The sequence below is a fragment of the Camelina sativa genome, chromosome 13, assembly GCF_030686135.1.
Source record: "Camelina sativa cultivar CO46 ecotype springtype chromosome 13, ASM3068613v1".
NCBI lineage: Eukaryota > Viridiplantae > Streptophyta > Magnoliopsida > Brassicales > Brassicaceae > Camelina > Camelina sativa.
This window is the reverse complement of record NC_141892.1, coordinates 5,252,414-5,276,332: the sequence shown is the minus strand read 5'-3', so window position 1 is coordinate 5,276,332 and position 23,919 is coordinate 5,252,414. Positions and strand designations below refer to the sequence as shown.

The window sequence follows — 23,919 nt, the reverse complement described above, 5'->3', positions numbered from 1 at the left end:
TCTAAAGTTAAAAGTGATTGGCCATATAAACAACCTTCATCAAAAGTCCCTAAAAGCCTTGAAGGTTTTTTGAAATAGGAAAAAAAACAAAAAGACTCAGAATTTATTTAGTGAAGTCTATCATGGACGGTCATGTACACAAGAGTTGACCCACAGTCATCGACATCATGAATCTGACCGGCTTAACGTCTATCTTCACTCTGAACTCTCAGCACATGTTTTATTCCCCCTCCCAATCTTTATACAACTAAAATAATGTTCGTATCCAAAACTGGCACGCAAGCCACTTGTATTGGACGACCTTCATGAATTCTATTCTAGTATTAGAGAGATACGTGACGAAACAAAAACTAGTGACAACAATTGCTCTTAACGTAATTAATTCAAAACACATGCTTTGTAATAACAAAATCTATATGTCATCGTTAATTCGTAATCTAATTAGGCTTCTAATGGTATCATGTGTAATATACTAATCTATTTTTGACGTCTGATTAGACAAAAATAACCACTAATATTTGTTTAAGTTAGTTTGTAACAAAAAAAAAAAAATTGAGAATTGACCATACACACACCACTAGAGAGAGTAAAGAAGAAGCTTTTTGGGTACATTGATCTCTCTCGCTCTCTCTCACTTTATTATTGGTCATTCTCATCTCAGAGCAACGGATCCGTTTCCAAAAAGTGCGCCAACCGTGCGTGCGCATAGATAGATCATCATCATCATCATGTCCTACGCATCTCTCAGCGTCAAGGACCTGACGAGCCTTGTTTCTAGATCCGGAACCGGTTCGTCTTCTTCTTCTTCCTCTCCGCTCAAACCTCCGGGTCAAACCCGACCCGTTAAGGTCATCCCGCTTCAGCATCCCGACACCTCTAACGAAGCTCGTCCTCCTTCAATCCCTTTCGACGATATATTCTCCGGATGGACGGCCAAGATCAAGCGCATGAGGATCGTCGATTGGGTCGATACTCTCTTTCCTTGTTTCCGATGGATTCGAACTTACAAATGGAAAGAGTATTTAAAGCTCGATCTCATGGCTGGTATCACCGTCGGTATAATGCTTGTTCCCCAGGTCTATATTTTTCTCTCTCTCAGTTTTCGTATATATCAACTCTGAAGCTTGTGGAGTTTTTGATTTGATGTTAGTTTATTCTTGATGGATTTGATTTTGAACAGGCAATGTCGTATGCGAAACTAGCTGGCCTTCCACCAATTTATGGTCTATGTAAGTTTTGATACAAACTCTTGTCAATTCAAAGGATTGCTATGGAGTTTACTCTTGTCAATTCAGAGGAATGCTATGGAGTTCTTCTGCTCTTCATTTACATACATGCCTATTCATTTTAGCTTGATTCAATTTTTTATTATATAAATTGTGGTGCAGACTCTTCTTTTGTGCCGATATTTGTGTATGCAATATTTGGCTCATCTCGTCAGCTTGCAATTGGACCTGTTGCGTTGGTGTCTCTTCTTGTTTCTAATGCTTTAGGTGGAATTGCTGATACAAACGAGGAATTACATATTGAACTGGCCATTTTGTTGGCGTTTTTGGTTGGAGTTTTGGAGTGCATCATGGGGCTATTAAGGTAAATACCATTGTTTTTTTTCTTTTGAAATCAGGCGAAGGTGAATGTTTATATTCTTGACTGCTACTTGTGATTTCAATCCAGGCTTGGGTGGCTTATACGATTTATAAGTCACTCTGTCATATCTGGATTTACAAGTGCTTCGGCCATTGTGATTGGGTTATCTCAAATAAAATACTTCCTGGGGTATAGCATTGCTCGGAGCAGCAAGATTGTCCCAATTGTAGAGAGCATAATAGCTGGAGCTGATAAGGTGAAACTTCCATTTCCAGCTTTAGACAGTTCAAAGAAACACTTTCCTCTTTGGCTAAGGTCTCTAAATCGGGTTCTATAAGTATCATCCAGACTGAGATTTTTTTAAAAAACCTCTTTAGATTTCGATCTGCATATTCTTTTTCTATCCACTGCCTCAAGAACTGTAAGTACCTGCTGGTGCAACTTTTAGTATATCTGGTTCTCCCTATAGTCTTATGTAGCTTAGACTATACTTTGAATCGTCATGGTATGATGATTTTGCTTGTATATCATGAATTTTATTGGTGAATCAGTTTGGTAAAGAAAGCATTTTAGTTTCTACTTATTTAGATGGATCTTTTTCTGCTTTGTAGTTTCAATGGCCACCTTTTTTGATGGGATCTCTCATTCTGGTGATCCTTCAAGTGATGAAGCATGTGGTAAGAGCCTTGATCTTTTCAGAGTTACTAGGGAAACAGAACTTTCCTTTATATTATAATATGGTAATAAGGTTATGGTATTGCATGGCAGGGAAAAGCAAAAAAGGAACTTCAATTCTTACGAGCAGCTGCGCCACTCACAGGGATTGTGCTCGGTACAACCATTGCAAAAGTGTTTCATCCACCTTCCATTTCTCTGGTAAGATCGCTGACTAACGAAACTAAATTTACCGTAGTTTCCTTGCTGAGCTACATAATGGTTAAGTGATTGCAGTAATAGCAAAATTTAGTATGTTTTAGGTGGGAGAAATACCTCAGGGCCTTCCAACATTTTCTTTCCCAAGAAGTTTTGATCATGCAAAAACATTGCTTCCAACATCAGCTCTCATTACTGGTGTTGCCATCTTGGTGAGACATCAACATCATTATTTTTATCAAAGTAGGCATATGGGAACGGCAGAGCTGAACCTAATCATGAGAAACTACAAACAAATGGAGATGGTTTATCTGACATTCTACGGAAAAAAGAAGAATAGAATTTCTTGTACAGATTTTAATGAAGTAAAGCATGTCAATTGATATTATGTTATGTCGTTCTCTAATAAACTAGTTCTACATTTTGTATCCAGGAATCTGTGGGAATTGCCAAAGCACTTGCAGCGAAAAACAGATATGAATTAGATTCAAATTCAGAGGTATTGTACCTGACTTAAGAAACTTGAGTAGACTTCGGTTCTTTCTTCTTTTTCATTTACGGTGGTTTTCATTAAAAACTCAACTGTTTCTACCTTCACTGGACAGTTGTTTGGTCTTGGTGTTGCAAATATATTGGGGTCACTATTTTCCGCATACCCATCTACAGGTACGTTATCTTGAGATGATAAAGCCATTTGTAATTGACGATACGGATATAAGCTGTTATACATTTCATAAATTTAAAAAAGTTGATTGACATAATCTGTGAATGTCGTGAATGCAAAATTTAGGATCCTTTTCTAGGTCAGCTGTGAATAATGAAAGTGAAGCTAAGACTGGCCTATCAGGACTAATAACAGGAATCATCATTGGATGTTCTCTACTCTTCTTGACACCGATGTTTAAATACATACCCCAGGTCTGTCTGCCTGTGGTGAATATTTCAATTTCCAGTACTTGCTGCTCTTCTGCACTGTGCAACTAGATTCTGGCATCTAACTTTCACTCTGTTGCTTATCTTTTTCGGATTCAGTGTGCTTTGGCAGCAATAGTGATATCTGCCGTTAGTGGCTTGGTAAGTTCATATAAACCCACCTTCCAAGGAGCGAAGATGGATTTGGCTTCTGGATTCTTATTTGTACTTTTCGGATTATTATCATTAGGTGGACTATGACGAAGCTATTTTCCTGTGGCGTGTGGACAAGAGGGATTTTACGCTTTGGACCATCACTAGCACAACGACATTGTTCTTTGGAATAGAGATCGGTGTCCTTGTTGGTGTGAGTTATTTAGAATACTCTTTAGTATGTTTAGATTCATCTAACTAATGTATATATAAGTTCTGCATAGACATTTAAGGACTCACGCGGCTGCAATGCTTGCAATTTTAGGTTGGTTTTTCACTAGCATTCGTGATCCACGAGTCTGCAAACCCTCACATTGGTAATAGTAATTCCGTTTAATCGCCTCTCACATCACATGCTTATTGAAATTGCCTATCTTTGTAACTTGGTTTCATTTCTTATCTTGATTATTCTCCTGGCAGCTGTCTTGGGGCGTCTTCCAGGCACCACTGTGTACAGAAACATAAAGCAGTATCCAGAGGCTTACACATACAACGGGATTGTGATAGTCCGAATCGATGCTCCCATTTACTTTGCCAACATAAGTTACATCAAGGACAGGTGCGAGAGGCATTTGTTTTTATTCATCCTTGTGGTATGAAAGAATAACAAACCCCATTTGTTTTTCAAGTGCAGACTAAGAGAATATGAAGTAGCTGTTGACAAGTACACAAACCGGGGACTGGAGGTAGAGAGAATCAATTTTGTAATCCTGGAGATGTCTCCTGTTACACACATAGACTCGAGTGCGGTGGAAGCCTTGAAAGAACTGTATCAAGAGTACAAAACGAGGGACATTCAGCTAGCGATATCAAACCCGAACAAAGATGTTCACCTGACAATAGCAAGATCAGGAATGGTGGAGCTTGTAGGCAAAGAATGGTTCTTTGTGAGAGTACACGACGCCGTACAGGTGTGTCTACAATACGTACAGAGCTCTAACTTGGAAGACAAGAAAACAAGTTTCTCGAGAAGGTATGGGAGTGACAACAATTCATCCTCCTTCAAAGCGCTGCTGCAAGAGCCATTGTTGTCAATGGAGAAATAAAAGGATATATGTAATGTAAGTAATAGTTGTGGTGTATAGTTTTGTTGAGAAATTGGTAAACAGCATACAGTTTTCATTGTATGATTGTAACAACAACATTCTTATTTTACTCAAATAAAAAGAAAAAAAATAGACTTTGGTGACATTCAGACACAGAGCTTATCTCCTCTCAATACTCTCTAATAAGTTTCTTATTGGTTTGGAACAGCAATATATAAAGAGGAGGGAATACAAATGTAAAATTTGAAACCCTAAATCTGTTGGGTCTCTCCCCTCTCGATTTCTCGAATGTTAGGAGGCGGCAATGGTTGAGGTAGAATCGCATTTGTTGTCATCCAGGTGTCAGCATTACTTAGAACTCTGAAAATTTCTTCTGGATTTTAGAAGCGAAGCGCAACAGCGAGAGGTTTGCTCTTTTTCTTTGATGTCTGATTTGATCGCTCGTACGGGTCGGCTCCAGCAGCGGTACGAGAATAGCTGCCGCCTCGTTTCCGGGTATTGTATTATTCTTTCATTCTCTTAATACCCTGTCGCTGCATACTTCTGGATTATTAAAATCTAACCTATGGCAATACCCTGTCGCTGCATACTTCTGGATTCTCTTAATACCCTGTCGCTGCATACTTCTGGATTATTCAAATCTAACCTATGATTGCTTAATTGTAATATGTCTATTTGCCATTATTCTGACGATTGAGGAATGTTAATAGGAACTTGGTTGCTAGCCATGATTGCTTTTATATTATCCAAGATGTGATATTTAAATCCATATGGAATTGTAAATTCTATAAATCAAAACACATTTTTTTAAATAATATGTTTTATCTTTGGATTTGAACCTTCTATTTTACACTTTCAAATCCATTTAAACCATACTATGGATTTTGAAATCCAAAAACAAATCATTAAATGAATAACATGAGATTTTAACAAGTATTTGTAAATCATAGAACCAATAACACCTAATTTTAATAAGTATTTTAAAATCAATGATTGAATAACACATGATTTTTCATAGAACCAATAAAGTTTCTACCTACTATTCAAACTCGATTCTATAGGTTTTTATGTTGTGTGCATTGTTCACGTGCATTCTATTTAGATATAGAAACTCGGAGGGAGTTGATGGTGATTCTAACTGTGAGGAAAGTGGTTGAAGTGTTGATGATCAGTTCATCTAGTGGACCTGGACTTTTGTTTCCCAAGGTACAAAAGCTTTTGCATTTTCTTTGCTTAGAATCATTACAGTTCTGCCAGTTACTCACCATTTTCTTAACCAAGTTTCATATATTATTCGATTTTGATATAGGGAGGCTGGGAGAATGATGAGACAGTCAGAGAGGCTGAAGTCAAGGAAGCCGTTGAAGAAGCAGGAGTTCGGGGGGATTTTAATGGTGAAACCTCTATCCACACCCATCTTTTTACATCTTTTGTATGCTATGGATGTTATCATGGGCTAAAAGAGGGTAGACTGGTCCAGCCTCTCCCTCGACAGAGCTACCTTTTTTGCCCATGATAATATCTGTAATGGCTAGGAAAACACACTACTTTGTTCTGAATCTGTAGAAATAATTTGCAGGATTTGTTGGGAGAATACGAATTCAAGAGCAAGAGTCACCAAGACGAGTTTAGCCCTGATGGTGTATGTAAAGCGGCAATGTATGCACTGTATGTGAAAGAAGAGCTGGAGTCATGGCCAGAACAGGAATTGAGAACTCGAACATGGCTCACAATTCCTGAGGCACTAGAGAAATGTAGGCACGCATGGGTGAAATCTGCCTTGGAAGAAGGCTTCTGTAAATGGAACCAGGACAAGGACATCAAATAATTGGAATAATCATCTCTTCGTACTACCATTCATTTTTGTCAACGTAGGAATTTTGTTTGCCTTGTTCCTTTTTGTGCTATATTATGTGAAGTTCATTGTTTACTTGAACAATAGAACGTGAGGACTGAGGAGAAACGAAAAATGATTTGGTTGTCATAGCTCAGTAACTTGGAGACTAACAAGTATAGTTTTGATGACAGAGTCGTTTCTTGTGCACATCCGACTTACTTCCCAATGCTTTTGTTCCTCAAAACAGTAATATTATACGCTAAGCTCATTCAAAAAGACTTGTTAATACTAAAGAAAGCTGTCCGTACATGCGATTCATTATTTTATACAAGAGAAAAACATATAAACAAAAAGAGACCTGAGATTTGAAAGTTGTGTCTAGACATAATACTGATGATACACCCTAAATATCTCCTACCACTCTATAGTTTAACTTTATTAACAAAAATATTAATAAATCATCATGAGAGATAGATAAGATATAGATTACCGGACCTGTTGGCACAAGGGCTTTGTGAGCTTTATGTCTTATAATGGACAGAGCAGCCTCATGCATCGCCTAATGACCAATCTTCCAGATTCAAAACATAATCATACATTGGGAGATTTAGCCAGAAGTTTCATCTAGAACGATATCTGCAGGATCACCAATCCATGGCCGCCCTTCTCTCCACAGAAATTTTATTCTCAGTTTCCCATTTGCATCCACTCCCACAACATGTCCTTTACTTGCATGGGTCTCCATTCCCCAACCCCACCGAGGTGTAACCAGTCCATCCTTTATCTTAACCCGGTCTCCAATTCTGAATGGTCTTATACGTTCCAGTTCCCCGGCTTTGCATAGCCATAGCCTGTCTAGGAAACAGAAAGATACCCATAAGTCTCCATCCTCCATTCTGTGAACCACCCCTATGCTAGAAGGGTTGACCTCTCCCCACTGGTAAGTGGGTGTTGTGATGCTCGCCTTAACTTTAACCCAGTCCCCAATCCTGAGCTCTTCTTCTTCTATGGTTTCCACTTCCGATGGGTCAAGCATCCACGTTTTAGAACCGGCTGGTGTGTATATCCGTAGCTTACCATCCGCATCAATGGCTGCTATGGTTCCTATACTCCCATGGCTATGACCTGACCACCCAAACCTAGGCTGTTTCACTGCCAGTTTGACCCTAGTTTTTTGTCCGACCACAAGCTTCTTTGCTTTCTCTAGGTGCGAAGAGGAGCCCGCCCATCTTTCTTGCTCGCCACAAAACGAAACGGAAGTCGTACCATCCCATTCGTCTCCCTCATATCCTACTCCATGCACTACACCAACACTTCCTGGTCCAGCGGATTTCCAACTAGGAGCACCTTCTCTAAGTTTTACCCATTCTCCAACCTCAAACATAGGTTCCACTTCCAAGTCTGCTGGATCTCCTCTCCACAACCCAGGCAATCCGAAGAAAGCAACCCTTACCTCTCCATCAGCATGAACAGTGGTTATGATGCCTCGTGACTCGGGCTTGGCTCCTCTCCAACCCCATCTTGGTTCTGTTAAGCCCTTTTGGAAATGAACAAACTGGCCAACTTTGAGAGCTGGAATCTTCTCTAAATCTGTGTAGTGAGTACTCCATCTTCCTTTCCGGAAACAACAAGCCAACTCTAAGTAACCTGTTTCCTGTATGCTATGAACAACAGCAATACTCTCCCTTCCTACACTAAACCAATCATAGCTTGGTCTGTTTCCCAGGCTTGGCTTTGAGCGCACCCAATCACCGACTTCAAAACCTGAGAGCAGCTCTGCATCTCCAGGTGAGACTCTCCACAATGTCTGTCTACCAGTCACCTGTGCCTACAGGAGAACAAAAACAATCCAACCCTCGATATTAAAATGAATGCTGAAAACAAAAACTAAGGAGAGCCCAATCAATCCAGGGGAAATTATCCATTTCAGAAACTTACACTCAGAGTCCCATCCATGTCTATTCTCATTATTTTACCAATAGTCGCTGGAGTCTCATTTGACCATCCAAGTCGTGGTTGGGTAATAGATGGATTCATATGAATCTCTTCTCCCACATGAAAGGGTACAACCTTTTCAACATCTGTCACAGAACATGAAAAAGGCTTGCTCCTGAAACAGAAAGCTATACCCACATCACCATCTTCGTCTAAGCTGTGCATAACGCCAATACTGTTTCGAGTAATGTCTTCCCATCCATATTTCGGGGAAGACACAGAAGCCTTCACTCTGACCCAGTCGCCAACCTGCTCGTGGTACAAAGCTAAGTGTTAAAAGAATCAAAGCTCTTGAGAAGCTGCACATCTAACTGAGATGCATTTTAAGAAAAGACAATCAAATATCCTCATCCTTGTGACTCCCGAAGAAAACCAGCTTTACCTTGAAATCATCAATCTTTTCCATGTCCGAAGGATCTGCCTGCCACGGAATAGGTCGGTTCGGGATTTCAATTATAAGGAGACCATCATTCTCTATCTCACTAATTTTGCCAACACTGTGATGGGTCTCCCCACCCCAAGCATATCGAGGTTCCGCAACTGACCGCTTTACGCACACCCGATCACCAATCTATATTATTAAGAAAACTGTTGGGTTGAACTTCTGATATGAAAGTATGAACTGTCTGTAAGAAATTTACAAAATAATATATTACCCTAAAGGGAGCAACAGGTTCAACTTCCTCGGGTTCACAATGCCAGGGATTTGGAAGATAACTTAACTCCACAAGGAGGCTGCTATCTGGCCTTACACAATAAACAATCCCCATACTCCCTGGGACAACAGATCCAAAACCATGTTTTGCTGAGGTCAGATTCTGACGGATACGGACCCAATCCCCGACTTTGAACTCTTCCACACGTTCCATTTCGGCAGGATCAGCTTTCCAGCCTCGAGATGCTCCAGGAAACCCAACTCGTAAGATCCCATCCTCGTCAACACATAAAACAGTACCGACACTATCACGTGATTGGCCACGCCAACCAAACCTAAAACAGAATCAATGAACACCATATATGGTTATGACTTTGGTATATAAATTACACCATAATTTCTAACAGCTACGGCTCCAACTTGTCATAATTTCTACACGGAGAGTACTAACAAACCTTGGCTCTTTGACATCTGCTCTGAGTCTTACATGCTGGCCCCTGTCCAACGGAATCAGCTTAATAACTTCATTTGCCAATACACGAGCTTCCCCAGAACAAAATGCGACAATCATGTCCTCCTTCTCGAGAATGGTTTGCACAAACCCAACACTCTTAGGCTTAGCACCTTGCCATCCATGTAAGGGTGTTGTTATGCCTCTCTTGAACTTCACCCAATCCCCTACCTCATAGCTGAGGATTTAAAATCAGCGTAAGATAAATGAGAAAAAAGGTGCATATCAGCAGAAAGATTTAAGAAGATGTCCTCACATTGTAGGTGATAAATGAACTCCCCTTTTTAATAGTGCCTCCATCAGATCCTCCGAAATCCATTCTCTTGGAAGGGCTTCTAAAAAGTCACGTACTGTCTTGCCACTGTTATTCAATATTTATACAAATTATATAAAGTATGATCACAGGAAGAAAAGGGCAATGACAATTCAAAACGCTAGCTTCTAAAGTAAATTTTGTATGAGTGGATTTTACAACCCCGGACAGGAAACTAACATTACCGCAGTGTAATGAATATACACCTATGTTTCAATATATAATATTTGTAGTAGCATCAAATTAGTGCTTGCCTGTGGTTTCTGACGGCCACGGCAGCATCAGGACTTCTAAGCATCACAATTAACCAATCAAGGTTTTCACGTATCATCTTTGCTGCATCTGCTGCTATATGGAATGCGTTGTCTCCTTCATCATCCTATAATAATGAAAATAGAAGATAAGTAAAAACAGCACATCTTGGAAGCCAGCTCTGACTGAACCAATGTGAAACCTACATACATTAGATGCACAAAGCTTTGCCACTGCTGATGCAAAAAATATATATTCTGAGCCATAATATTTCTATCAAACATTAGTTAACAAAGACGAAAGAAGTGATGATTGTAAACTAAAACAAACTTATTTTCTATTACCACAACAATAAGAAACAATAGAACCAGTCGTATTTATATCAATAAGTCAACATTTTCGTCCAGATTGACTAGAGACTCGAGCAATAGCATATCATTAAGTTTAGCCTCTTCATGACAAAAGAATAAAGCTAGTATATATATATACAAAACATACGTTAATGACTGTATATTTAACTAGCTGATCATCATTATGCAGGACCATATGAAGGTTCAGATTAACAAATTTCAAGTAAGAAACCAAACAAAGAAAGAAATACAAGTAAAAAATCTATATAGATTGACAAATTTCTAGCCTTAGGATATGTTAAACTTAGCACTACGAGTTTTCAATACACAATGGCTCCACGATAGAAAAGAAATATAGTCTTGGCAATAAAGGAGAGTATCGATAACAAACACTAAACCTAGGAGACCTGCAATATTACCTGTATATTGCAGTCGGAACCAGACTCCAAAAGTAGGCTAACACAAGAGTTCGCGCCTCTGGCCAAAGCCATATGAAGAGGAATTGTATTGTGAACATTGCGGATGTTCGCATTCACACCAGCATCTAGAATGACCTATCAAATTATAATGACTGATATAAGTAAAATGTATGTAACTCTATCAACACAAAAGATACTTGGCACACTAGTCTTCGTTCTTTTCTCTCAATAACAACCACTATAATTTTCGATTTACACCATATAATATTGTACTTCTTCGATAGGCAAAGCATTCAACTCTTGCATTTAAGTGTATGGTGCTCCATAACAGCATAACTATCATACTATTCTTTCTCTTTAAAAGATCAACGTTAATACGTTATTTGGTAGGAATACAACTTACTCTCGCAAGTTCCACATTGTTAGCCATAGCAGCAGTATGTAATGCTGTTCGCCCATGCTGAGTATCTTGCGCAGTCGGATCTGCCCCAGCTGCAAGCAATATCTGAACCAGCTCTCTACCTTCTGCAGCAGTATACATGCTAAGTAAACTGATTTATATGATAAAACGAACAAAGACATAACATCCAAACAATTTCAACATGTGACTGATCTTATAAATTTCTACATAAAAAATCATTGGAAATGTGCTTCAAACAATTCTTATCTTATAGATATGATAGTAATCATTCTATCTAACAAATAAAAGATTTGTAGAAGTCCTCATAAAAGGTCAGATGTTATTCGCTAAATTTGCCATTGCAACAATTCACAGGACGAGAATAGAGGATATGGATATGGATATAGTCATACTTCAATGAAACAATTTACTCAAAAAAGGTACTTAGTTTCATTATTACCCTTTTCATGATCTTTCTTTATAGAAGCAGCCATACACAGCGCAGTGCCAACTGGACTTGGGATATTAATTGCCTGAGAAATTTCTTCTGGACTGGAAACTTCCACCCATCTTTTGATAACAGCAACATTCCATGTTGCTACACACATATGTAGCGGCCTGAAACAAACATAAATGTATAAAGATCTATAGCATAAACAACAGAAACATAGATTTACAAATGAAATATGTTTTCCTAAGAAAGAAAAGAACCATGAATAATATCACATATAAATCACCTTTAAGGTCATTATGACTTATCCAAATAGGTTAACATAACAGGCATGTCTAAGCACATACAATGCAACTAATCAAGATAAGCTCTTACATAGATGCAGAATAGGAGTATCAGAACTATGAAACAAAACCAAATAGAACTGGCTTTAAAAGGGCCCTATCAGTGCCAGATCTTATGGTGCCTTCTACCTAGTATAGAAAGAATTCAGGTCTGCACTTACGTCAGGCACTTAGCATTTGAAACAGCCATTGATCTAGAGCCCCCATTTTCCAATATAACAATGGCACAATCTGTGTATTTCTTGGCAATAGCTCGATGAAGCACAGTTTCACCTTCATCATCCACTGCATTTGGATCAGCTCCAGCTACCATCAATTCCTATTAATAGTATCAACAAGCAGAAAGTAATTATTAACATGATAATAGATATAAGTCTTGCATCACATCTGATATACTTCACATAAGTGGAAGATTTGTGATCCTGTGGTAAAAGCTTTAAAATGACTGATAGCTTCCTCGGGAGTAGAGACTTACACGCATACAGTCAGGTTGGCCATGGTAAGAACACACATGAGCTACAGATGGGCCAGATCCTTCTCGCAGTCTGGACCTAACGTTAGCCCCCTTTTTTATGAGAACATGAACACATTGTGGAGACCCAGCTGCTAAAGCAAAGACAAGAGGAGGATCCCCGTCTTTGTCCACAATATCTACATTCGCCTCCCCATACTCCAATATAGCCTCCACAAGTTCAGCACTGCCACGTCTGCAAGCCAAGTGAAGAGCAGATTGACCATCAGCGTTTTGCGCCTCTAATAGAGATCGCACAGAGCTTCCACCGCCTCCAGCTGCAGCCTTCGCTAGTATATTTCTATTCCAAAACAAAACCAAACAAATGTTATTTGAGAACAGGTTGTTCATAGCTAGTCAGAATCGAAAGGAATGACTAAAATTCCTAGCAGATACCAACCTTACACCCTCAAAGTCTCCTTCCAAAACAACCCGATGTAGGTTGTTAGGGTTATCCTGAAAGACCCCTATGTTAGTAGGGCGAGTTGCTTCTACAATGTTTACTTCACATATTTTGGTAATCCCACTACATCATACATGGTTCATAAAATTGTTAGGCGAAAGACGATAGGCATGACGACACAAACAATCTAAGTTGTTGCTGCTAAATTACTTTTTAACACAAGTGAAAGGGTCTTCTTTGGAAGCAATGAAAACAGGGAGACAATAAAATAAATAAATCTTAGAGACTAAAAAATCTTACTTATCAGGGCTTGCTGAAGGGCTACGTGGTATCTCTTGTAGATGACGAAGAAATGTAGCAAGCATGGCATTAAAAGTTGGTCTTTTCGACGGTTTAAACTGAAGACATTCACCAATCATTTTCCATAGTTCTCGAGGAATTCCCACACCCACTATGCGTTCATATTGTGGTGGTACTTTTCGGGCTTTCACAACAGCTTGAAAAATTTCTTCTCTACTAAGACCATCCCACCTGTAAAATTAAGTGATAGTTAGCACAATGGCGGACTCAAAACACAAATGAAATATCCAGTAGGAAGAGGCTTCACATACGGAGTGGATCCAGTGCACATCTCTACTAACGTACAACCAAAACTCCATGCATCCGACTCTGGAGATACACCACTTGCATCCTCCCAAAAAAGTTTTTTTACTGGCCCCCAAGCCTCTGGTGCAGTGTAGTGTGGACTGAGTGTTACACAGTCCGCGTATAGAGTGAGCTTCGAGGAATCATACTCTGGTCGAGTTTTCTGGCATGTTGGCTTCTTTAGGATGGGAGCGAGCCCATAATCAGAAACCACAGCATTGCCACTTGCATCTAAAAGAAGATTGGACGGTTTTATATTCATACATATAACACCTGCTGCATGGAGTTCTGCAACCCCTCGAGCAACATCAGCCCCATATCTACATTTGGTATAAATTTTAACATCACAACAAGAGCAATGGAATAAGACATATGTTGGTCACTGAAGGAATATTCTAAGTTGAAAACTTAAAAACAAAATGAGCACGATATGAAGTGGATAATACAAAATACTCATTTACTCATTAGTGCATTCAATTTAACAGTCCCCTAGACGCTATACAAATTAAAACAGAAAATGGGGGGAAAGTCAAACAAATAAATTGGAGGTAGTATTAGAACCAAGAAAACAAGATAAGGTGCATCTTTAGATGAAGCGTCGTTTGATATTTCAAGATACAACAATTCACACAATTTGATATGTTAGTTCTTTCAAAAATCACTGGACACGGGGAACATACCAATTGCCAACAAAACTTAACAAAAGAACAGCCCATTTTTGAAACCTAACAAAAGTATAATCCGCATATGATTCCACCACGAAGATATCTTCCAACAATAAGACTCAAGGCTTCCACTACTAAAAAGGTAAGGACTAGGACAAAAAGAAACGTGGCTGCAGCTGGTAATGACAAAGAGATATGACAACTACTTCAAGTTGTCTCCTCGCTTAAGAGAATCAGAGTACTCGGCACCAGAACATACAAATGTAAAGCTATCTTAGCAGATTCTTTCGAAAATGACACCAGGTTTTAGTTGCCTTTTTCACTAAAATCTGCGCACTTCCTATATATTTCTAACAGCAATTTCGGGCTTACTCCAGTAGTTTCCAATTGTGAATCAGGCAATCAAAGTTCGATACTTTAAGCACAAAATGATGACAGTAAAAAGGCAGAGACTAGGCAAAGAAAGAGAAGGCAAAGAGGAACCTTAAAATCTGCTCCAAAGTGAGCCTGCCTTCATTGCGTTGCATCTCAGACTGAACAGACCCATAACACCTGTCCATCAAAAGACAAAGAGATCCCTCCATCTTCACAACCCCATGGAAAGTACAAACATTCCTACACCACATGGACGCTCTCCGCAAGCTCTCAAGCTGTCCCTGCATCCAATCTACATCCATATCCTCCGTCAAAGTCATCTTTTTCACCGCCACACGGTGCTTACACCTCCCACCGCCGCCTGCAACAGTGGCATCCCACATCTCAACACCTCCAAAACCACCACCGCTCTCTTCCCCAATCTGCCTACCCAGCTTCATCTCCGGGTGAGCTCCAACCTCGATCACTGGACCACATGAGCTATTAATCGAGCTGGAGGCATGGAACCCGCGGGAGGAACGAGCTCTATCGTCATCGCTTCCATCGTCCTCGTCGTCTTCATCCTCGTCGTCTGTGTAATCGCAATCGAAGTTAGCGCCGCCGGAAGCGGCGTGGATGAGGGCAAGCATAGCGTAGTTCTTGCGCAAGCCCTGGACAGAGTTGCCAACAACAGACACGTGGCGGCAGCGGGGACAAGTGAGGGTAGTGTCGGAAGAAGTAGAGAACATCTTGGAAAGACAATCTTTGCAGAAGCCATGGCCGCATTGAAGCAATAGAGGAACTCTCTCGTCTTCGTTATACCGCGTGTGGCACACGGAACAACAAGGCACCTTCACTCTCCCAACCATTTGAGAGCTCCCAAAAAAAAAAAAGAGAAAGCCCTAAATTTAGGTCGCGAGATCAGAAGATGAGTAAACAAGGAGTGAAAGGCCAAAATCAATTTGAGAGTTCGTTCCCCTTTCAGAACATATCGGTGGGGGCAGGAAAAAAAAAAAAGAAGAAAGTCTTTAATTAAAGTCGATCCAGATCAAGACCAGAAGAACAGATCCATGGAGAGAGTTAGATCAAAATTGGCTGAGAAAATCAGACACGAGCAAAGAAAAAAAAAAAAATTGTAAGAAAATGTGAAAAAGGTTCTTCTTCAGGGTTTTATAGGATCATTTTTATTTTTATTTAACATTTTTTTTTTTTTGGTTATTGTTTTTTTTTGTTTTAATAATATATAATTTGGGTCTGGTTCGTCGGTTTTGACGGGTTGGTTGATTGGTGCCGTAAGCAGTTGAGCACGAACCCGTTCTCTGACTCTTCTTCACAAAAGTATTCGTCAACCAACAGCACTAAACCATAAGAACTTAAATGGCTAACTGGCCCAACAAGAAAACAAATCTATGCATAACAATGAACTCAACTAAGTAGAATATGTTATCTCGTAAGTCGTAACATAACAATGTGAACATCCTTTGACCGAGATTAGCATTTTTGGGACATACAAGTTCTTTCTATGATTTCACATTAATGTTTCCTTCATCACCTTTTTTGTCGTCAGCATCGACATTAGATTTCGACACAGATACAAAGAAGATGACCCCGTTTAAAGCCCACAAATACAGGGCTCTAAGCCCAAAATAGCGATATTGGTTAACACCAGCAATGTCAGATCGTCATCATGGTTTAAGTGGTTTTGTTTCATCTAACTTTTGGGTTTAGCATATTTAATCGCTGTTTACGGTTTCAACTTTATGCTCTAAATGATATTCTCCATTAACCAAATTATTCCCAAAATATAATTATTTTTTTACTTAAAGTAAACAATTCTTGATTTTTATTTTTTTTATTTTTTTGTTCTCCCGCTTTATACTCTCTCGTCTTCTCCACCTCTCTAACTGCCCCTTTTCCCTCAAACCCTAAGCTGCGTCCTGTTAATCCAAAGCTCTTTTTTTGCACTCAGCCCATGGCACCCATTGATCCACACTCATTCACCGATTCTTCTCATCCTCTCACCACGCATGTCTCCCTCTCTCTCTACCTCGATTTCAACTCCTCCATCATCCATGGCTCCGCTCTCCTCACTCTCTCCTCCGCCTTCTCCGGCGAACTCTCTCTTGATACTCGCTCCATTTCCATCGACACGGTTCTCGATCCTCTCACTCTCGCCCCTCTTCCTTACCGCGTCTCCGCCACACCCGATCCAATTCGAGGCACCCAAGTAGTCGTTGTCCTTTCCGGTCAGTCTTCAGTGCTAATCGTCTACTCCACTTCGCCTTCCGCTTCAGCTCTCCAGTGGCTATCTCCGCTTCAGACCTTCTCCAAATCTCACCCTTATGTCTACACTCAGTGTCAAGCCATTCACGCCAGATCCATTTTCCCATGCCAGGACACTCCCGCCGCGAGGATCCGCTACGACGTCGTTATGAACATACCAAATTCGTTATCTGCCGTCATGTCAGCTCGCCACGTCCGCCGTAGGCTTCCGGTTCCTGAGGAGGCTAAACATCTCGAGGCGGGGTCACTGGGATCGTCACTGTGGTCTGGTGAGGATAGAGTCGTGGAAGAGTTTGCTATGGAACAGCCTATTCCGCCTTATCTTTTTGCGTTCGCCGTAGGTGAGTTAGGGTTCAGGGAAGTTGGACCTAGGACTCGGGTATACACAGAGTCTGCTGCCGTTGAGCTTCTAGATGCGGCGGCACTGGAGTTTGCAGGGACTGAGGATATGATCAAGCAAGGGGAGATGCTGTTTGGAGATTACGAGTGGGAGAGATTTGACTTACTGGTGCTTCCTCCGAGTTTTCCTTATGGAGGGATGGAGAATCCAAGAATGGTTTTCCTGACGCCTACTGTGATCAAAGGAGACTCCTCTGGGGCTCAAGTTGTAGCTCACGAGCTTGCACATAGCTGGACTGGGAATTTGATCACCAACATCAACAATGAACATTTCTGGTTGAATGAGGTATTTTCTTGATTAGCTCTTTTAAATTCTCCCAAGTAGTTATGCTTCAGGGTAGAAAAAATTGTCCTGTGCTTAGGGTGTGTAACTGTGTGTGTCTGATTTTAGAGTCTGCATTGTTGATTGGAAAAAGCTTATTTATGATGTTCATGGCAATAGGGATTCACAACTTACGCAGAGAGGAGAATTGTGGAGGTTGTCCAAGGCGCAGATATAGCTACTTTGAACATGGGCATTGGTTGGAGGGGTTTGACGGATGAAATGGAACGGTTTAAAGACAATTTGGAGTGCACTAAGCTGTGGAACAACCAAGAAGGTGTTGATCCAGATGATGTATATTCTCAGGTTCCCTATGAAAAAGGATTCCAATTTGTCCTGCGAATTGAACGTCAGGTTAGTTGAATTGCCACCTCTGCTTTCTTATGTAATCTTTACAAGCGTGGTCACTTATTTACTGAAAAACTTTCAGATTGGAAGGACTGCTTTTGATGAATTCCTCAAGAAATACATTGCTACTTTTAAGTTCAAGTCCATCGATACCAATACATTTCTTGAGTTCCTGAAAGCAAACATCCCTGGCATAGAGAAAGAGATCAACCTACAGCTGTGGACTGAGGGAGTTGGTATACCAGAAGATGCATATGAACCAGTCTCAACCATTTACACAAAAATCATATCCCTGGCAAAAGAGTTTAAGGAAGGAAGGATGCCAAGTGAGGATGAGGTTGCTGAGTGGAACGGACAGGAATGGGAGTTGTACTTGGAGAATCTTCCTAAGTCATGTGAACCTTCTCAGGTACTTTTTACACTTCTTTTCTTCCTCTAAGATAACGGAGAGTTGTTAGGTGTGTTAGACTTAGGTTAAACGAACTGATAAGCTTTCATAAGGAAGAGATAAAGGCCTAATTAACAGTCAGCTAGACTCAATAATTACTCTTACATTAGTGTTAGGCTAGTCAATGGTTGTGGAAAGATCTCTTCAACTATTCTTTCTAAAGATTTAGTAATCTTGTTGTCTTGTATGTAATCGAGAATGCAAGATCTATAAAGGAAGAATTGGGAATCAGGTTCCAAAAACCGATGACTAACACATGTTTGCTTATTGGGTGATTCAGGTTATGGCCTTGGACAAGCGGTACAGACTAGCAGAATCAAAGGATTACGAAGTGAAAGTGTCGTTTCTGCAACTTGCAATCGCATCAAAGTGCAGAGAGTACCATGGGGAAGTGGAGAAAGCTCTAAAAGCGGTAGGAAGGATGAAGTACCTGCGTCCTCTCTTCACTGCTCTGGCACAAACTGGTGGAACAGAAGAGAAGCAACTGGCGAAGCAGGTGTTTGCAGAAGCTCGAGAAACTTACCACCCCATAGCTCAGGGAGTGGTTGAGTCAATCCTCTCTAAGTACATCTAAACAAGACCCTCTTTGTTATTAGCTTGAGATAGCAGTCCAAAAAAAAACAACAACATTTCAATAAAACCCAGTGACTGTAATAACAATTCGTGCTTCTGAGTCATAAACAAAATGAATGTGCCTTGCCTTGTTGATACATTACATTCTCCAAAAGATTAGTACAAGCTTACTTATAATAACTATTATGCATTGCTCTCATCCTCCAACTTTTTGATATAAGCCTTAAGCACCATGATCACCTCAATCGCCGGTGCTTGTAAAGTAGAGACGAGATTAATGGCCGGAGATTGCAGAGCGCCGAGCAGCTTGGCGTAGACCTCAGCACGAGTGGGCATGGTCTCGAGAACTTTGAAATTGTCAGGAGCGTAGAACTTACCTTCGAAGACGGCACCAGCAAAGTCATTGTCTTCAAGCTTGCGTTCCTTCTGGAAGCTCCGGTAGGGTTTGATGGCGGAAGGGATTTCATCAGTCTGAACGAAAAGCCAAGCGTTCATGCCTTTCATACAAGGCTTGAGAGCTTCCCATTTGGTGCCTTCAATGGCCTTAAAGACCAAAGTGTTCTTCGCGACGATGAGCTTCGTGGTGTCGGGGAGAGTTCTACGGAGGTCTTGAAACTGCTTGACGGTGAGGCCTTTGTAGTTGATGGCGGCGAGGAGATGGCAATTCTCGAGATGGGACTTGACCGCTTCGACTGTCTCTTCCTTTTTGTTACGAGACACGGCGGATCTGATGACCGGGAGGCGAGGGTAGTTTGGGGAATTCGAGGTTTTGGGTGTTACGGTTGAGATTCGCTGGTGGCAGAGAGGAGACAGCGAAGACGAGAAGGAGAGAAGAGCCACTTCCATTTTTTTTTTGCTTTGCTCAGAAGATGGATGAGACGAGGAAGAAGGAGACTGTGCTGCTGCTTCTGTGTGTGGAGGGAGAAGATAGAGAGATGACCAAACCAACTAACACAATCCACTCAGCAAAAATTTTTTGTTTTATTATTTTTTTTCTTATTTATTAAATGATAAAATTCGTAGGTTAATATAGACGGAACTATTAACTCCGTCTAATTGAACTCATTTCTCTTTAGACTGGTTCTGAAGAACAGACAACATTATGAGATCCCAACATTATCCACTGTTAATTTTTAATCAATAACTAGAACCCAAAATAAAATGTTTTACTCTGTAACTAGAGATCATTGGAGCATGTGTTGTCTGAAACCGAGAATTTCATAATTTACTACTCGAGAGAGTTGATAAAAGAAAACAAGAACACATATAAAAGAAGTAAAAACGGAGAAAATAAAATCTCTGTTGGCAAAAAAAATATTGATGTATGGATTCGTCCCTATAGTTTCTGTTTTGTGAATGTGAAAGTTAGAGAGTGTCCCAATTTGGGATATTAGAAGTAGCTTCATTCACCATCTTCACAAGCGTCACCTGCACCCACCACAAACACAATTAGGGTTCTCGCTCTCACACTTCTTGTCAACAATTGACCACAAGTAAAACTGTGATTCCTAAAGATATACTAACAGACTTATGCATATCATCTTCCCGGGAAGTAAAACCATTTCAAATTGACAAACTTAATTGAGCCTTTGTGTCTGAAGTTCCTAATAATAGTCTCGGATTCCCACTAAAAACCAATGAACATGATGTGAATAAGTTTTCCCCTATGAGCTATGTTTGTATGGACCTTACTGAATAGGATCAGATTAGAGTGGTAAATATATAACATACCACACTTTCTGGAACACCGCGAGGCGGCATGGACATGTTCCTCGGAGGAGGACCCCGCAAATGTGATCTCTTATCGAATCGCCACTCTCCTATTTTGCCATATGTCAGCTCACCCTATATTTAACAGTCAGGTAGTGTAGTAAGTTTAATACAAATGAAACTGATATAAGTGTTCTAACACGGAGTTCTGATGGGAGATCACTGAAACGTCCTAATTTAAAGACATTGCATACTTAGTAGTGTCACAAGTATCTAGCAAAGAAAACTTAAATAAACTAAGCAAAAACGAATGACCAAAAGATTTCATAATTAATGTGGGGATACTTGAAACAATTGACTGATCCAGATGTAAATCTGTTTTCAAATTTATCTTCCAAGAAATGTCAAACAGAACTCACCTTCATGTTGTAATCGCATCCATAAGTGTAATGGATGATAAACTTCCCCTTGGTAGACAAATCCCATGGAGGCTGAAAGATATGGTGAGAGCACTTAGGAATACGGAGCAAAGAAAAAACTTTTGTAACTTTTACAAAGAGAAAGTAAACAAGAACAAGTTTGACGTGGAAACGAATATCACTGCAGTAATCAGCGCAAGCCCGATTCCTACCTGAAGCATGAAATCCTTCCGAAGTATGTGCCGCACCCCATGCAAAGCAGAGGCAATTGCATAACCGTACCTTATCAAACAGACAAGAGAAGAATAAAGATGTCACTTAACAATGATGGGATTCAAAAGATGGAGAGCCAATTTATGAATAAAGACTTGGTTTTCAGTGCTAACATTTCTAGCACCCATCCAAATGCCTTATCAGTTTCTGGATCATTTTTCATTGTCAGCGAGATATTCATCCATGTAGGAGCGATCTTTTCAAGTGATTCCTGATGCATGTCAACATCAAGTTTAAAGCATAAGCAGGAGAAACAACATACGACCTCTAGAGATCTTTGATGCCCAAGTCAAATGTGTGAGACAGAAATAACCACATACAAAGATTTTAGCATAAAGAATCTCACCTTGCTTATAATAACAGGAGAGTTTCCAATGGGATCAATATTTGTTACCGGGCCCATCCCCACTGGATAATACTTTCTGACAATGTGTTCGTACTTTTCAGGAGTAATATAGAAAAAAGGAAACGCTGCTGGGAATCCTCCAACAGCCAAATTGGGTAGGGGGTTAACAAATATATGATCAGGCTCTGCCATGAGCACATAACTGCACCGACATTTAAATGCATGAGACTTAGCAAACAGTAGAATGTGTTTTGTTGAAAAAGAGGGAGACAGGACTTACTCTTCCTTGATGGTAGCTCTTTCAAGCCATTGCACGAATGCCCAAGGTCTATTCAAGACAACATACCCCTACATGCATGATCACAAGTGATTCAGTGATAAAACCATCAACAAAACTGAGACCAAGTGGGAATTAATAAATAAAAAGGCATACCCGATCAAGACCTGGGGGAAGAGGATCAACCACAAAAGTGGGTATTTCATCCATCAAGTTATCGGAGTTACCCGAGTGCAAAATGCGTGTGAAGCCTCCCATACCAGAACCAGGAAGAGCTTTCTTCTGCTGATACCAATAATACATAATACGACACTGCCACTTATTATAAGGTGCATCTGTGGCGGTTAGAGCAACATGAAAAGGTGCTGGAGAAGTCTTGGCCTTTCTAATGTTTAGAGGCATCTGAACAACAGGATCATCAACAAGTGGAGTCCCATATGAATTACTCACACCAGATCTATTGTGAACTATAAGTGTCAGAAGATTATATGTCACAACAAAGAACCCAAAACCCAACAAGCACAGAAGCAAGCCCGACGCTTTCCCCATTTGTATATTCTCAAATCAAAACACTAAATTACAAAGCAAGCGCAATGGTGATTCCACTATACTACTGCCTTCAAGCGTAGCAGCATAGATTCATAGCAGTAAAGCTCACAAATTCATTCCTGCAACCAAAGGTGATGATTTTAAAAAAAAAACGAATCGTGACGAGCCTAAGCTGATGCAACTTTGCAAAATTGAGAACCAAGCCGTCAAAAATGTGTCGACTTTATGAGAATTAACCGATCAAATTGGCTAAAGTTGCATCGATTTCGAGTCAAATCAACAGATCAGTTATAAGGGATAGAGAGTTTGAGATTCGAGAAAAAAAAGTAAAAGATCTGAAGAAGGAGAAACCCACAAATAAAAATTAAGAATTTTGAAAGCTTACAGATTCTTCGTGGAGAAGGAATTAGGAGTGTCGCCGGAGAAGAATAAGAGATGTGGAGGAGGAATAATTAATGCGAAGTGGGGTTGACTAAGACTAACGATGCGTCATTAACGAATTAAGAAAACACATGTCCACAAATCTGATTTGACAAATGGTGTTAGGAGGATCGTGCGGTGCCAATAGAAATTATGCCGATGGCTTTGCAAAAAATACTAGTTTATAAATTATAGAGGAAAACTACAAAAACCAAACAAAAAGGTTCTTCAGGAAGTGCTAGTGTGTGCATAACACGTTTTTGGAAATTGATTACGTGAATCTCTAATTTGCCAACGAATTAACACACTTATTATTAGTGCCAAAATATTTAATTTGGGAATTTACTGTCGTTGGAATCATTTATGTACTTGTACGAATGGTTGTGTTAGTGTAGTGGCCGTTGTAAATGATAAGAATATTCCCCAAAATATGGTTATTGATCACATGGCTTGACAGCTTGTAACATACCAATGGTATGGATTGGCAAATATGACTTACAGATGGCCAATACAACTTGTGTGTGGTTTTGGTTTTCCGACCTTCAGTTTGATTTGATTTTACGACCTATTTCTTTCTACATTTATCTTCATATTTTGAGGTTTTTCTTACTTTTGGAAACGTGCTCCTCGCTATCGAGCTCCCGAGAATCTGATCGTAGCTGTCAGTTTTACGCGCAAGCCACTCAAAAGTATACGTTACTGACACATTTTTGAGTTGGTTGAATGAACTTATCGTGATGGGTAACTTCCACGTCTTACATTTCTCTTTCCCATTTTCTTTATTCAATAACTCTGATTTGCCTTACTTCGGCGTTT

At 40.1% G+C, this 23,919-nt stretch overlaps 5 protein-coding genes and 1 pseudogene across 7 annotated transcripts; 3 read left to right on the top strand and 3 right to left on the bottom strand.

Annotated features, from left to right (window-relative positions):
• The first annotated feature begins 273 nt into the window (after positions 1–273).
• LOC104735358 (sulfate transporter 4.1, chloroplastic) lies at positions 274–4,776 on the top strand. Its single transcript, XM_010455131.3, has 15 exons — positions 274–1,076; positions 1,181–1,229; positions 1,389–1,590; positions 1,675–1,843; positions 2,199–2,264; positions 2,356–2,463; positions 2,565–2,672; positions 2,894–2,959; positions 3,066–3,126; positions 3,251–3,378; positions 3,493–3,534; positions 3,623–3,739; positions 3,851–3,902; positions 4,006–4,144; positions 4,220–4,776. Exons 1-15 carry the CDS (start codon positions 729–731, stop codon positions 4,629–4,631), a joined length of 2,067 nt encoding a protein of 688 aa, XP_010453433.1. The 5' UTR covers positions 274–728; the 3' UTR covers positions 4,632–4,776.
• A 229-nt stretch (positions 4,777–5,005) lies between these two features.
• LOC104735360 (nudix hydrolase 16, mitochondrial-like) lies at positions 5,006–6,677 on the top strand (annotated as a pseudogene). The gene is made up of 4 exons (XR_015577645.1): positions 5,006–5,126; positions 5,734–5,837; positions 5,941–6,025; positions 6,211–6,677. The product of XR_015577645.1 is annotated as a nudix hydrolase 16, mitochondrial-like (transcript).
• Positions 6,678–6,736: 59 nt separating this feature from the next.
• On the bottom strand, positions 6,737–15,953 carry LOC104705603 (E3 ubiquitin-protein ligase KEG). 2 transcript variants are annotated; one of them, XM_010455130.2, is made up of 16 exons: positions 14,866–15,953; positions 13,684–14,037; positions 13,373–13,603; positions 13,070–13,195; positions 12,634–12,970; positions 12,320–12,477; positions 11,824–11,981; positions 11,367–11,488; positions 10,964–11,098; positions 10,197–10,321; positions 9,886–9,990; positions 9,574–9,807; positions 9,120–9,453; positions 8,846–9,034; positions 8,407–8,712; positions 6,737–8,296 (listed from the first exon to the last, which is right to left on the bottom strand). In XM_010455130.2, the coding sequence occupies exons 1-16, from the start codon at positions 15,603–15,605 to the stop codon at positions 7,076–7,078; spliced, it is 4,875 nt and encodes a 1,624-aa protein (XP_010453432.2). In that variant the 5' UTR covers positions 15,606–15,953; the 3' UTR covers positions 6,737–7,075. The 2 variants fall into 2 exon arrangements, with proteins under 2 accessions (XP_010453432.2, XP_087336655.1); XM_087480529.1 differs by having other exon boundaries at positions 11,367–11,485.
• Positions 15,954–16,533: 580 nt separating this feature from the next.
• LOC104705604 (leucine aminopeptidase) lies at positions 16,534–19,289 on the top strand. Its single transcript, XM_010421634.3, has 4 exons — positions 16,534–17,704; positions 17,861–18,094; positions 18,171–18,497; positions 18,817–19,289. Exons 1-4 carry the CDS (start codon positions 16,709–16,711, stop codon positions 19,108–19,110), a joined length of 1,851 nt encoding a protein of 616 aa, XP_010419936.2. The 5' UTR covers positions 16,534–16,708; the 3' UTR covers positions 19,111–19,289.
• Positions 19,166–19,955, bottom strand: LOC104735356 (large ribosomal subunit protein uL10c). Its single transcript, XM_010455129.3, has one exon. It carries the CDS (start codon positions 19,953–19,955, stop codon positions 19,293–19,295), a length of 663 nt encoding a protein of 220 aa, XP_010453431.1. The 3' UTR covers positions 19,166–19,292.
• Positions 19,956–20,308: 353 nt separating this feature from the next.
• On the bottom strand, positions 20,309–23,482 carry LOC104735354 (hydroxyproline O-arabinosyltransferase 3). Its single transcript, XM_087480528.1, has 9 exons — positions 23,069–23,482; positions 22,291–22,802; positions 22,138–22,205; positions 21,858–22,059; positions 21,625–21,722; positions 21,451–21,520; positions 21,239–21,310; positions 20,841–20,954; positions 20,309–20,537 (listed from the first exon to the last, which is right to left on the bottom strand). The coding sequence occupies exons 2-9, from the start codon at positions 22,681–22,683 to the stop codon at positions 20,475–20,477; spliced, it is 1,080 nt and encodes a 359-aa protein (XP_087336654.1). The 5' UTR covers positions 22,684–22,802; positions 23,069–23,482; the 3' UTR covers positions 20,309–20,474.
• Between the last annotated feature and the right edge of the window lie 437 nt (positions 23,483–23,919).